Here is a 12,481-nt window from a genome sequence, read left to right as displayed (position 1 = left end):
CTCGCATGTATTTGTCTCTACAACATATTTATAGGAAACCTCAATTATTCTGTCGCATAATGCAACTATGTTGTAGCAGTTTTAAGGTGTCAAACTATTAAATTTTATGGTAATAGTAATAGCGACATGGTAGCTTCCTATTAAAATGTAAGGATTATCTTGAGAAATTAAATAATGACAGTCATGACAGCAAATACGACCTACGTATTGTCGTCGAGCTGAATTTATCAGTCCGAATAATTTTATGTTTCACACCCACTTTTAATAAATGTACCTACACATTGTGTATCTTACGTGACCTGTTTTTGTTTTAATTTAACATTATAATCTTCAAATATCGTAGGTACATATATATTTCTTATCATTATTACACTCAACTATTTTATATTCTTCCTACGCTGCCAATTAAATTTTTATGTCACTATTAGGTTATAAGGCGAATTACTACAGATAATGTATTATGCAATTAGGCTGATATTTGCATATTCATAGTCAGACCAATACACACGTACGACGGAAAGACAAACAATGAAAGAAGGTTATCAATTAGAATAGATAACAACCCGGCCTGTAAGCCGAGAAATGTAACAAATCATTTCATATCATTAAATTCAGTGTCAATAACAATGTTCCTTGTTAGAAAACATGAATACACTGATATGACATTCAAAAAAGCAAATTAGCATTCAATGTTTGATTTTATTGTTATATTCGCACCTGTAAATGGAACCGAAAATACTTGACAACATCACGTAACCACCAGGTACTGTACAAGTCAATAAGGACTTTAGTGTTTGGGTATAAAGTTGGTTTTCAATTGTTTAGGTTAATTTTCTCGATTAAGATTCGAAACAGCAATAAGGTAGCTTTAGTAAGGCCGTCACGTTTTGGGAGAAAGTGCGCATTTGGAGGAGCAAAGCGTGCAGAAACCGCGTAGTGTGTATCGAGCCTTCTTTCGTTTAAGTTTACACTGCCACTTGTGATTTTACGTGTTATAGTTTATTTCCAATATTTTAATCAATATCCTGTACATAAATCATTAAACACCCCTAGTAATTTATTCCGGTTGAGCCGATTTTCTCGTGTAAGTTTTTTTATACCTACATTTAGTTTTTTTTTATAAACGTATACCTAGTTATACCCTATTAATTAAGTATGTACATATTTTACAATAATAATTAGTGTAAGCTGAGCAGTGGGATATGTCGGCTAGCTAGTTAACTCTAGATTTAATCTTAAAGAATTATTATTATTGCAGGTATTTAACATTAGCTGTCATTTTATTTAAATACGTCGCAATTCATCAATTTGAGTTTAACTCACACGATGTTCCTTTCAAATTAACTTTGATCTTGTTTCTTATTCTAATTATAATAACACTAAGCAAGCGCATACAAAATGTAATCACGACGTAAACCTCCTATTATTATAAGCATGAAATATATATTTTTAGTTCTAGTTTATTGCGTAACTTTCTTTACATTTTTTTTTATTGGCGATTCGCGATACTGTGAAATAATGACTTGGAATATAAGGAGTTTTAGTTCAGTATCGTCTGTTTCCCGTCCTTTAATTATTGTTTATGGTTAAAATACTAAACATCTTATTTTTAACAGGCGTAAAAACCATAAATATGTTATTGAAAATTTAAAACAATATTAATTAAACCAGCTGTAAAATGAAATAAAGGACGCGAGTTTAAAAATAAGTAAATTAATAGGTAGTTAATGTTTGTAACATATTTTTCACCGTAATATGTTCTTTCTACTAAGCATCTCTATTGTGCAATATTGGGCATCACACAAAGGTCAAAAGTTCCCATGTTATTAACATGTTGAGCGAAAATGCCATGCGTCCATGTGGCAACGTTCTAATAAGAGATGTGACTTCGCATTATTGCTATGTATTTATTATACGTGTAAAGGTTAATGTAGGTGATTATTTTGAGTAGGTAAGTTGTAAATTAGAACCTTTGCTATTGCTACGAGTAACTATTTACGTAAGTTGCATGCTTAGGCTAGAAATTTCGTCGAACAGGAATTATCAGTCATAGAAAAATATACTTACGAGGGAGGACTTCTGTGGAAATGTTATAATGCATGCGTTCTCTTGATTGCTTTATTAAGAAGACATTCAAATCAAATATGCTCGTAGTTACCATGTTTAGAAATGCAAGTTGGCTAGTAATAGTAAATAAAATCTTAATATAAAATAGGTACGTTATTTTATATCTGCAAGTTATTTGCTAAACATAAAGTAAGAAGCATGTTATTATTTGTAGAGTTATACAACAAAAATATTTTCGGGCAACTAAGGCCCATAGAAATAATACCTTCAAACTAACATATATACAATAAAAATCTTACAAATAAGCTATCATCACAGTCAAGATAAATTATTTGCTGTTGTACACCTATCGCGAAAGTAACTAATGCTGGTGGTATCTAAAACAGTGGTGGTGAATGTTTTTATTCTTGTACACGTGCTTACAAAATGCCAAATTTTTTCGCTTGTAACCTATAAAGTTTTAAGCTATTTTTAACATAAACCTACTGCCGTTAGTCATCTAATTAATCTTTATAACCCATTAATGTTCGTGAAGACGTAACATAATTCATAAGACAATTGTATTTAAGCGGAGAATTAATCAAAACTTCAAATGTCAATCTCAACATTAACGTCAGTCGTAAATATAGAAAGCAATAAACGAAGGCACAGTGGAATTACTGAGTCCATTAAGTTAAGCAAGTTCGGAATTATGTTACTTGAGCAATATGCTTCAACATAATTTATTACATTATATATTTAATTTATTGTTATTGAATAAACGTGGTACAGATACGTTCCTCCCGATACAGGTTGCATTTATTCCAATAATTAGCAAGTCAATAAAGTACATACTATAACTAAAACCAGCTTATAACAGTTAGGAAAAGTACCTATTTATACTATCATCCATCTTAATTAAAATATTACATATATTGTTGTACATAAACAACATTTTGCTATAGTCATAATATTTTTAAAAAAATTGGGAATTTTCATACAAATCCGAACGTAAATACATCCATCCTAACTCCCGTTAGTAAATAATTATTAAAACAAACATCAGACTAGGATTACATACATACTTATAATTATTATATCTGCAAGATACTCAATCACTTATTATTTATCATGTCATAAAATAATCGTAAAATCAAACAAAGCATCTTGGATTTTTATCAGCCGATTCATGAATTGACAGATGTCAAGGGCCCATAAAACGATCGATGTCCTCTTTGTAACCACAATGGCAAAACCAATCAACCGTAATTTGACAAGAATTGCCGACTGCTCAAATTGTCCGAATAATTACTCGAGACACGCAACCTATAAAAAGTGAATATTGCTTCAATTAAAACCTATCATATCACGCACGCAATAAGATTTGTTTTTGATTATTTTCATCACACTAACAATTAATAGCAACATGGTATTGGTCAGCGGCGTTAAAAATAATGCCGTTTTAGTAATTACTTGAGTACTTTCCCCGCTAGATGCTTGGAAAACCCGCGAAAGTTAGCTAGTTCTCGGCTGCACATCGCACACGCTCGTTGCGTCAAACGGAACGGCAAAAGTAATTTAAAAACATATAGGGCTTTTTAGAAAGAAGTCATAAACTTAGTGTGTCGTCATTTGTTTTTAGTATTATTTCTCTAGTGAATATGAATCGAGCTTACTTTGGATACCTGACTGAGTGGTAAAGTATTTGGACTGAAGCATTTTTTAACTACCTATATTTTTAGTTGGATTTTGTATTTTCTTTAAATGTGCATTTTTTTCCTCATTGACATTGAATTACATATTTAAACAGTAAAAAGGAAACTTCTAAAAAGGAAACCTGTTAATCATCGATCGAATTATTCTGTAGGGATTATTTAGTAAATGCTTCGAGTTTTTATACCTATTCTAAGCAAGTATACAATAACTGACTTTTTCTCATTTCGCATAAAATCCATCCATGCACAGACAAATTGGCTTTTTACTGCAACCGGCCTCTTAATCAAAAAATCAAAATTAGAACTAGCGAGTGACAAACGGCAGTGTCGAACACTGAACTAAGTCGAGGGTTCTATATTTAACCGAACCCAACGGAAATTTAGAACGGTCCACGGATTGCATTCGTTCTAAATTTAAATAGACTGCAGCTGCCAGTGTGAACTTTGGATGGATTCCTTTCTTTAATCAGTAAAAAAAGTTTGTTTGTGTACATGTTTTTCTTCTGGGGATTAAGATTAGTTTTTTTAAAAGTTATAATACAGATTTATGGCGTTTTATAATCAAAAGAGGAACGAAGTGCATATTTGACCGGAAGAAAGAACTTTGTCGAGAAGAAGTAGTTCATGTGTTATTGACAGTAGCTTTTTATTTAGATGCCTGTTTTGGAAGAGAATCAACTATTTACACCTACTTACTGTTGTAGGCTCCAAGAAATTAGATTATTTGAAATCTGTTAGAAGCTTCCATTGCATGGTTCCGTACACACGAGTATTTGAGTGTGACTTTTGTATAATTCTGGTAGTTTTGTACCGTTACCAACGGTATTGTATAATGGTAAGCGAGTGATAATTATGGCAACCTCTTATAACACTTGCCCGTGAAATTGCAAATTCGACCATGCTGCTTGGGTATTCAAGTTCAAATTTTAAATTATTGATAATTATGTGCCTTCGTCAGTAGGCAATTAATTGGTGGTAAGGCTGTACATGGTACAGCGGTCAGTAATTAAAATGCCTAGTTTAGTTTGGACAGTTACAGCATTTATTGACCGTGGCATAATTGTACTTTTACTAAGTGTACCTGTGTCTATATTTATTATTGCAGGTATACGAGTGTTAAGCAATTGATTGGAATTGAAATTTTCAACTATAGTCAACTGAAAATAAATATTCCTTTATAAATCGTAAATCCTAATTTATATTTTGTTAGGTTTCTTTTATTTATTTTTTTTATTTAAACTTTATTGCACAGTAAAAAATATACAGTGACAAAAGGCGGACTTAATGCTACACGGCATTCTCTACCAGTCAACCTTTAGGCCAAACAGAGAAACAGTTGGTGCGGGGTATGTAAAGAAAGATTGATGCTTAAAATAATAGGCACAAATATAAATGTAATGTGAAGATATAATAAATATATATACAACAATAATATATACGTATATGTATACAATAAATATATATAAATATATATACATATATATATATAAATATATATAAACCTGCTACTAAATTTACTATGAAGATACTTAATCTTTAGACTTTTCAAAAAGATACTTGCGCAGCTTGCGCTTGAACGTCAACTTAGTCTCGGCTTGTCGTAAGCTGAGAGGCAAATCATTCCAGAGACGGATGGCTTGCACGGTGAATGAATTGGACATAGCACTAGAACGATGATGCGGGACAGCTAAAACAAGTTTGCGAGCAGTGCGAAGTTCGCATCCTGGTCGGGCAGTTACAAATTTAAATTTAGATTTCAAGTAATCTGGTGCCACTGGATCAAATATAATGGAGAACAGGGTGCATAAACTTTTGAGACTTCTGCGCTCACGAATACGAAGCCAGTTGAGTTGTCGGCGAAAGGCGGATACGTGGTCATACTTGCGAAGGCCATAAATGAACCTAATACAGTTGTTCAATAGTCGGTCGAGCTTGTCCAGTAATTTCTTTCTCAGTCATGCGTTTTGAAACGATAATACGTAAATTTACATCTAGTTAAACAAACATAGGAGTTTAATGGTTAGTGTCTCGTATAGTATCGGTAAGATGTAATAGCCAAATAGCTGATAAAAATCAAAACAGACAGCCATCTTTTGCTGTCCGTTTATTGAAGTGTCTCGATCCTGACGGTTTCAATCGTTATAGCGATAATTCAACATTAGTCATGTTTAAATTATGCCATTATGCTAATCTTTCTAATATGCTGTCAACACAAATGAATATCAGTAATTTTGTTGTTAAACAAGATCGAAACTATCATTAAAATTTTAAATTGTATTTTTGCGAGCTCAGATATCGGCAAAAACACAATGGATAAAATAAAAGTCAAGTACAATTAACATTTGCGATGTCGTTAAGAGTCAGTCTAAAGTGATTCCCAACCAACTTGCAGGGACAAAATATGGCAGCGTCGCTATAAAAATATAGGAATTTGACTTATGATAGCTTTTGTACACTCTCTGTCGCTTGCGGAGTCAGTGCAGAGTTAGACGGTCCCTAGACATGAAAGACCAATGGTATTAACGTCATTTTTAATATAACACTATATTGTAGTACTGGTTTAATTGTGTATATTATGATCATTACCTACACTGTACTGTTTAACTTTTTTGTATTTGACGTATCTACTGTACAGCAGTGAGCTGCGAAATTGCATGGAGAAATAATGAATTAATTCATTGATAGTCGCCATGCACTTTTGCAGCTGATGGTACCTACCCAATCTTATGTGTACTACTGTACTGTACATAAATATTGAAACTTCCCTAGTTGTAAACTTCCCTAGTTGTACACTTCCCTAATGAAAAGTGTAATAGAGGCGAGTTTCGTGCTTGATCTATGTATTTACTTACGATTGGGTTAGCTGCGATTTCCACCCACTGATTGCCAATCCGCCGGACGATACCGGCCTGTCAGTTGTTCGGCACTGTCACCGTTTGCGTTTAACTGGCAGGCCGATATCGTCCCGCGGACTGGCAATCAGGTGGCCCCTTAATAATAAATCACATTAAGACACAATTGACCTAAAAACCTTTAATCCATATTTACTTAAGTATATTGAAATATCCATATCGATCAAAAGATATACTCGTACCTAAGCAGTCTCACTAGGTTTACGCAATATGGCATCATCTTATTACTCAGCCTGATGACGGTGATCTAATACTGATGACAAGTAGGTATGTGCGACGTAACGTAACTCAATATTATGATCGCAAATATAACAAATGGTATCTGTAAGTAGTTACTTTGAATTAGGGTTTGCTCCCGGTACTGAGTTTGTATGGCGAGAACCGGGAATTCCCGGGAATTCCCGGTTCTCGCCATACAAACTCAGTACCGGGAGCAAACCCTACTTTGAATGTACTTATTGCACAGGCATTTCGGAATTAATGGTTGGTTTTTGGTAATCGTATGCGTATGTGTAATAAAGAGTTTACTTTAAGCGAAGTACAGCTACCTTGCATCTATTATTAAGATAAGCGAAAACCACAGAACGTATTAAAGTGCCTTATTATTGTATTCCGTGGCTAAAACGCTACATAGCTAAATTTCGGGGTTGCCTCCATAGTAATAGTTAGTCAGTATGACCTACTGTTTTCTATTTACTGTCGTTTATCTACTGTTTGTTGATGTTGAAGAAAGAAATAGGCAAGTACTTATAAAACACGGAAAATACATTACTACAATATCGTCCTTCCTGTATGATTAGATCAATTCCATAGAAAGTTGATCGACGATAAATTGAGACATAAGTACTCGTTGTATGAAATCGTAAACAGTTTTACACATAATCAGATATAATATCTTGGCCGGAAATAGAACTCGACATGTAGGTAATATAATATACCTAAATGTTACCACAAAAGTGTACCTTTAAGAAACTATGTTTTCGTAATTTATATGTCATAAAACGGGTTTAATTTTGACTGTATCAGCTTGTTACTCATGAAAATAATTGTGTTGCAGGCGTAGTGCGAAGAAAATGCACCATAGATGTGATAGAAGATAACTAAAAGCCTAATAATACTCTGTTCTAAAATCTACCGTGAAGCGTTTCATTTGAAAGAGCGATCTCGATCATTAATCAGCTAGAAATCACAGCCAGTTGTTGCAATTAAATATTTACTTAAGACCGTGTCAAAATTTTACGTAAGAGCTATAATTTAGTGCTTCATTTAATCAACTAATTATAATATCATTATTTAGTAAACTTTCGATTTTGTTTAGTCTATTAGGTACTGGTTTCGCTTAATTAATACCTAATCACAGATTAACCTTTTCGACGCCATGTCAAATACAAAAGCTGTCTCTCAGACGCCACGTCACCGAAGTGTCATAACTGAAATAGAACTTTATGCATATGCACCTAGGTCTATGTTGCTCTGTGGTCTATGACCGATTAATACGTCTTTGGCGTTGGACCTGCGGTGCGTATATATCGGTCATTGGCGTCCAAAAGGTTAAATGAAAGTGACAAACTAGGAGTACTAAATCAACGTGCAAAGAAATTAAGGTTTCCAATGACCGCAATGCATGTTTAGACAAAGTCATAAAAACCAAAGTAAAATCTACGTGACTTCTATCAGTAAACATTCTTGTATCAAAAGGAAACAGATAAAAATCTTGTTTTTTTTTTCATATTGTGTTATTATAAGTAGTATAAGAATTATAAACTACACCCACGAAAGAAAAACTGACTAAGGAATCCAGTGCCCAGGGCTGGGATTAAACCAGCGTCACTTTTTCTTTCGTATTATTATGTCATCTATTTCAGTTTATAACAAGAAACCCCGTCACCTAGTCTCATGTATGGCGTATCTATAATGACTTTTAAAACCTAAAACTAACTGTTATATTTTATATTGTTCCAGACAACAGACAGTGCTGACTTCCTCACAACACGGCCGCACACAGCAGCGGTGTTGCCGGGGAAGCCGGCGACGAACCCGCTGCAGTTCGTGCGGGTCGCGCCCGCCGACCTGGGCAGCCGCGCCCGCGAGCAGCTGCGGCGGGCCGAGCTCGCCAAGCGGACTGAGCCCGCGCGGGTGGAGCGCCAGGAGGAGTGGCAGTCAGTAAGTACGATACAAGTGTAGAAGCCAGCGACGAACCCGCTGCAGTTCGTGCGGGTCGCGCCCGCCGACCTGGGCAGCCCGCGCCCGCGAGCAGCTGCGGCTACTGCTACCTAATTCTCTTCTCTTGCAATTTTTTTGCGGTATTCTGCAGTAGTCAGTTCCATTATTTCCTTTAAAACCATTTCCTATCATGAAGCAACTGGCTAAGAGACATTAAGAGAACATATGTGACGTTCCACGGCAAAAGGTACCTTATGGCAGTTGGCGCTTACGTCGCATAGCGCCGCAATAATAATAGCGCGCGGCGGCGGAGCGGCGTTAATAATAGCGTAAGCGCCAACGACCATAAGGTACCTTTACCCGTGGGACGTCACATATTTGCGACCTTTATGACATTTAGCCGTATCAATTAAGAGCGCTCCCACAAGGAAAGTCGAAATAATGCAAAATTGATGATATTCCTCGATGACATTCAGTACTTTACGCTCATTATTAGAAATAATGAGTACTTGTTCCAGTAAAAGCGTCTTCTTATCTTTAGGAATTACTTTGTAAATATTAGAAAAAGGACTTATTAAATTAGTAATGATTTTTTTTCTGATGGTCGTTTCCGAAAAACCACGTCTAGTACTGAATTGTCAGCTCGTATTTGTAAAAGTTGAGAAGTTTACTCTGGTAAAGCTGGCTATTTTGTATTACTAATACCTTGTACTTTAGGAATTACTTTTGACATCTTTCCTAAATACCTTTGAGAAAGAGAAAATCGAAGAAAAACAAACTCAATTTTCTCTCCGAAACAAGTGTCAATTCCTACGAAATTCTACTTAATATCGAAGTCATTTTCATACTCAAGCAATCTGCAGCGTTTGCTTATACTGTTGGTATACATTAGTGTTTATGAAATTCTACTATAATTTTTTGGCATTTTTTTGAAAACCTCTCTAATATTACCGATGACGCGCGGTCGTGAGCTCAGTGCCGCGGCAGAGCTTGTAGAGGTAGGACGTGTGTCGGTCGGCTCCGCACGTTTACAACGGCGTCGACGACATTTTTTATCGTTGTGTGCGGCAGGCGCCGTGTAAAATGCTATACTGTGTGCGTGACGCTGAGTGTAAACGGCGACTGAGGAACTTTGATCCTACTACTGTGTATTTGGTTTTATATAGTATAGTAATGCAACCGGACCGCATTAAAAATATTTGTAATGACCTGATATTTTATAGGTACTAAATGAAAAAAATGGCTGAATACAAATGTTTTTGATGACATCTCAGAATATACATATATAGGTCCACATCCACAGTATAGGAGTATAGGTCTGATGATGGAGCTGGAAGGTGGTCACCGGTACTAATCAAACATGTAACTAAACCACTTTGCGTTTGGGCTCGTTTGATTCCTCTCAACGAGATTTTTGACACAAGATAGAACTCAGGGTCTGATGATGGAGCTGGAAGGTGGTCAACGGTACCAGTCAACCACGCAACTAAACCACTTCGTGTTTGGGCTCGTTTGATTCCTTTCAACGAGATCTTTGACACAAGATAGAACTCAAGGGTCTGATGATGGAGCTGGAAGGTGGTCACCGGTACCAGTCAACCACGCAACTAAACCACTTCGTGTTTAGGCTCGTTTGATTCCTTTCAACGAGACCTTTGACACAAGATAGAAGTCAGGGTCTGATGATGGAGCTGGAAGGTGGTCAACGGTACCAGTCAACCACGCAACTAAACCACTTCGTGATTGGGCTCGTTTGATTCCTCTCAACGAGATCTTTGACACAAGATAGAACTCAGGGTCTGATGATGGAACTTGAAGGTGGTCAACAGTACCAGTCAAGCACGCAACTAAACCACTTCGTGTTTCGGCTCGTTTGATTCCTCTCAACGAGATCTTTGACACAAGATAGAACTCAGGGTCTGATGATGGAGCTGGAAGGTGGTCAACGGTACCAGTCAACCACGCAACTAAACCACTTCATGTTTGGGCTCGTTTGATTCCTTTCAACGAGATCTTTGACACAAGATAGAACTCAGGGTCTGATGATGGAGCTGGAAGATGGTCAACGGTACCAGTCAACCACGCAATTAAACCACTTCGTGTTTGAGCTCGTTTGATTCCTTTCAACGAGATCTTTGACACAAGATAGAACTCAGGGTCTGATGATGGAGCTGGAAGGTGGTCAACGGTACCAGTCAACCACGCAACTAAACCACTTCGTGTTTGGGCTCGTTTGATTCGTCTCAATAAGATCTTTGACACAAGATAGTACTGAGGGTCTGATGATGGAGCTGGAAGGTGGTCACCGGTACCAGTCAACCACGCAACTAAACCACTTCGTGTTTGGGCTCGTTTGATACCTCTCAACGAGATCTTTGACACAAGATAGAACTCAGGGTCTGATGATGGAGCTGGAAGGTGGTCAACGGTACCAGTCAACCACGCAACTAAACCACTTCGTGTTTGGGCTCGTTTGATTACTCTCAACGAGATCTTTGACACAAGATAGAAGGCAGGGTCTGATGACGGAGATGGAAGGTGGTCAACGGTACCAGTCAACCACGCAACTAAACCACTTCGTGTTTGGGCTCGTTTGATTACTCTCAACGAGATCTTTGACACAAGATAGAACTCAAGGTCTGATGATGGAGCTGGAAGGTGGTCAACGGTACCAGTCAACCATGCAACTAAACCACTTAGTGTTTGGGCTCGTTTGATTCGTCTCAACAAGATCTTTGACACAAGATAGTACTGAGGGTCTGATGATGGAGCTGGAAGGTGGTCACCGGTACCAGTCAACCACGCAACTAAACCACTTCGTGTTTGGGCTCGTTTGATTACTCTCAACGAGATCTTTGACACAAGATAGAACTCACAGGGTCTGATGATGCAGCTGGAAGGTGGTCATCCCAGACACGAAGTGGTTTAGTTGCATGGTTGACTGGTACCGGTGACCACCATTCAGCTCCATGGCATCAGACCCTCAGTACTATCTTGTGTCAAAGATCTTGTTGAGACGAATCAAACGAGCCCAAACACGAAGTGGTTTAGTTGCATGGTTGACTGGTACCGGTGACCACCTTGCAGCTCCATTATCAGACCCTGAGTACTATCTTGTATCAAAAATCTTGTTGAGACGAATCAAACGAGCTCAAACACGAAATGGTTTAGTTGCATGGTTGACTGGTACCGGTGACCACCTTCCAGCATCATCATCAGACCCTGAGTCCTATCTTGTGTCAAAGATCTTGTTGAATGCCCAAACACGAAGTGTTTTAGTTGCATGGTTTACTGGTACCGGTGACCACCTTCCAGCTCCATCATCAGACCCTGAGTATCACCTAGTGTCCAAGATCTTGTTGAGACGAATCAAACGAGCTCAAACACGAAGTGGTTTAGGGGTCATCAATTAATTACGTCACACGTTTAGGGGAAGGGAGGGGGTCAAGAAAATGTGACATGTTGTGACATGGGGGAGGGGGGAGTCACAAATATTGTGATGTCACTTTAACCTCATCAGTAACCGAAAATTAATTTATATTTTTTTATTCGCTGTACAGTTAAATAATGAGATTTTGGATGTAAGTAACTTTCGTTGTGTTATAAAATTACTAATATTTCACTATATATCACATACTATATATC

The 12,481-nt window shown here is 37.0% G+C and overlaps 1 protein-coding gene across 4 annotated transcripts in view; it reads left to right on the top strand.

The window, feature by feature from the left end:
* LOC134648158 (LIM domain only protein 7) overlaps positions 1 to 12,481 on the top strand; it is a 193,572-nt gene that overhangs the window by 126,628 nt on the left and 54,463 nt on the right. For all 4 annotated transcript variants that reach the window (XM_063502655.1, XM_063502640.1, XM_063502664.1 and 1 more), the window contains one exon: positions 8,636 to 8,836. In XM_063502655.1, the coding sequence (XP_063358725.1) occupies positions 8,636 to 8,836 (201 nt within the window). The remainder of the gene's footprint in view (positions 1 to 8,635; positions 8,837 to 12,481) is intronic.

The sequence above is a fragment of the Cydia amplana genome, chromosome 1, assembly GCF_948474715.1.
Source record: "Cydia amplana chromosome 1, ilCydAmpl1.1, whole genome shotgun sequence".
NCBI lineage: Eukaryota > Metazoa > Arthropoda > Insecta > Lepidoptera > Tortricidae > Cydia > Cydia amplana.
This window is presented reverse-complemented; position numbering and strand designations above follow the sequence as displayed.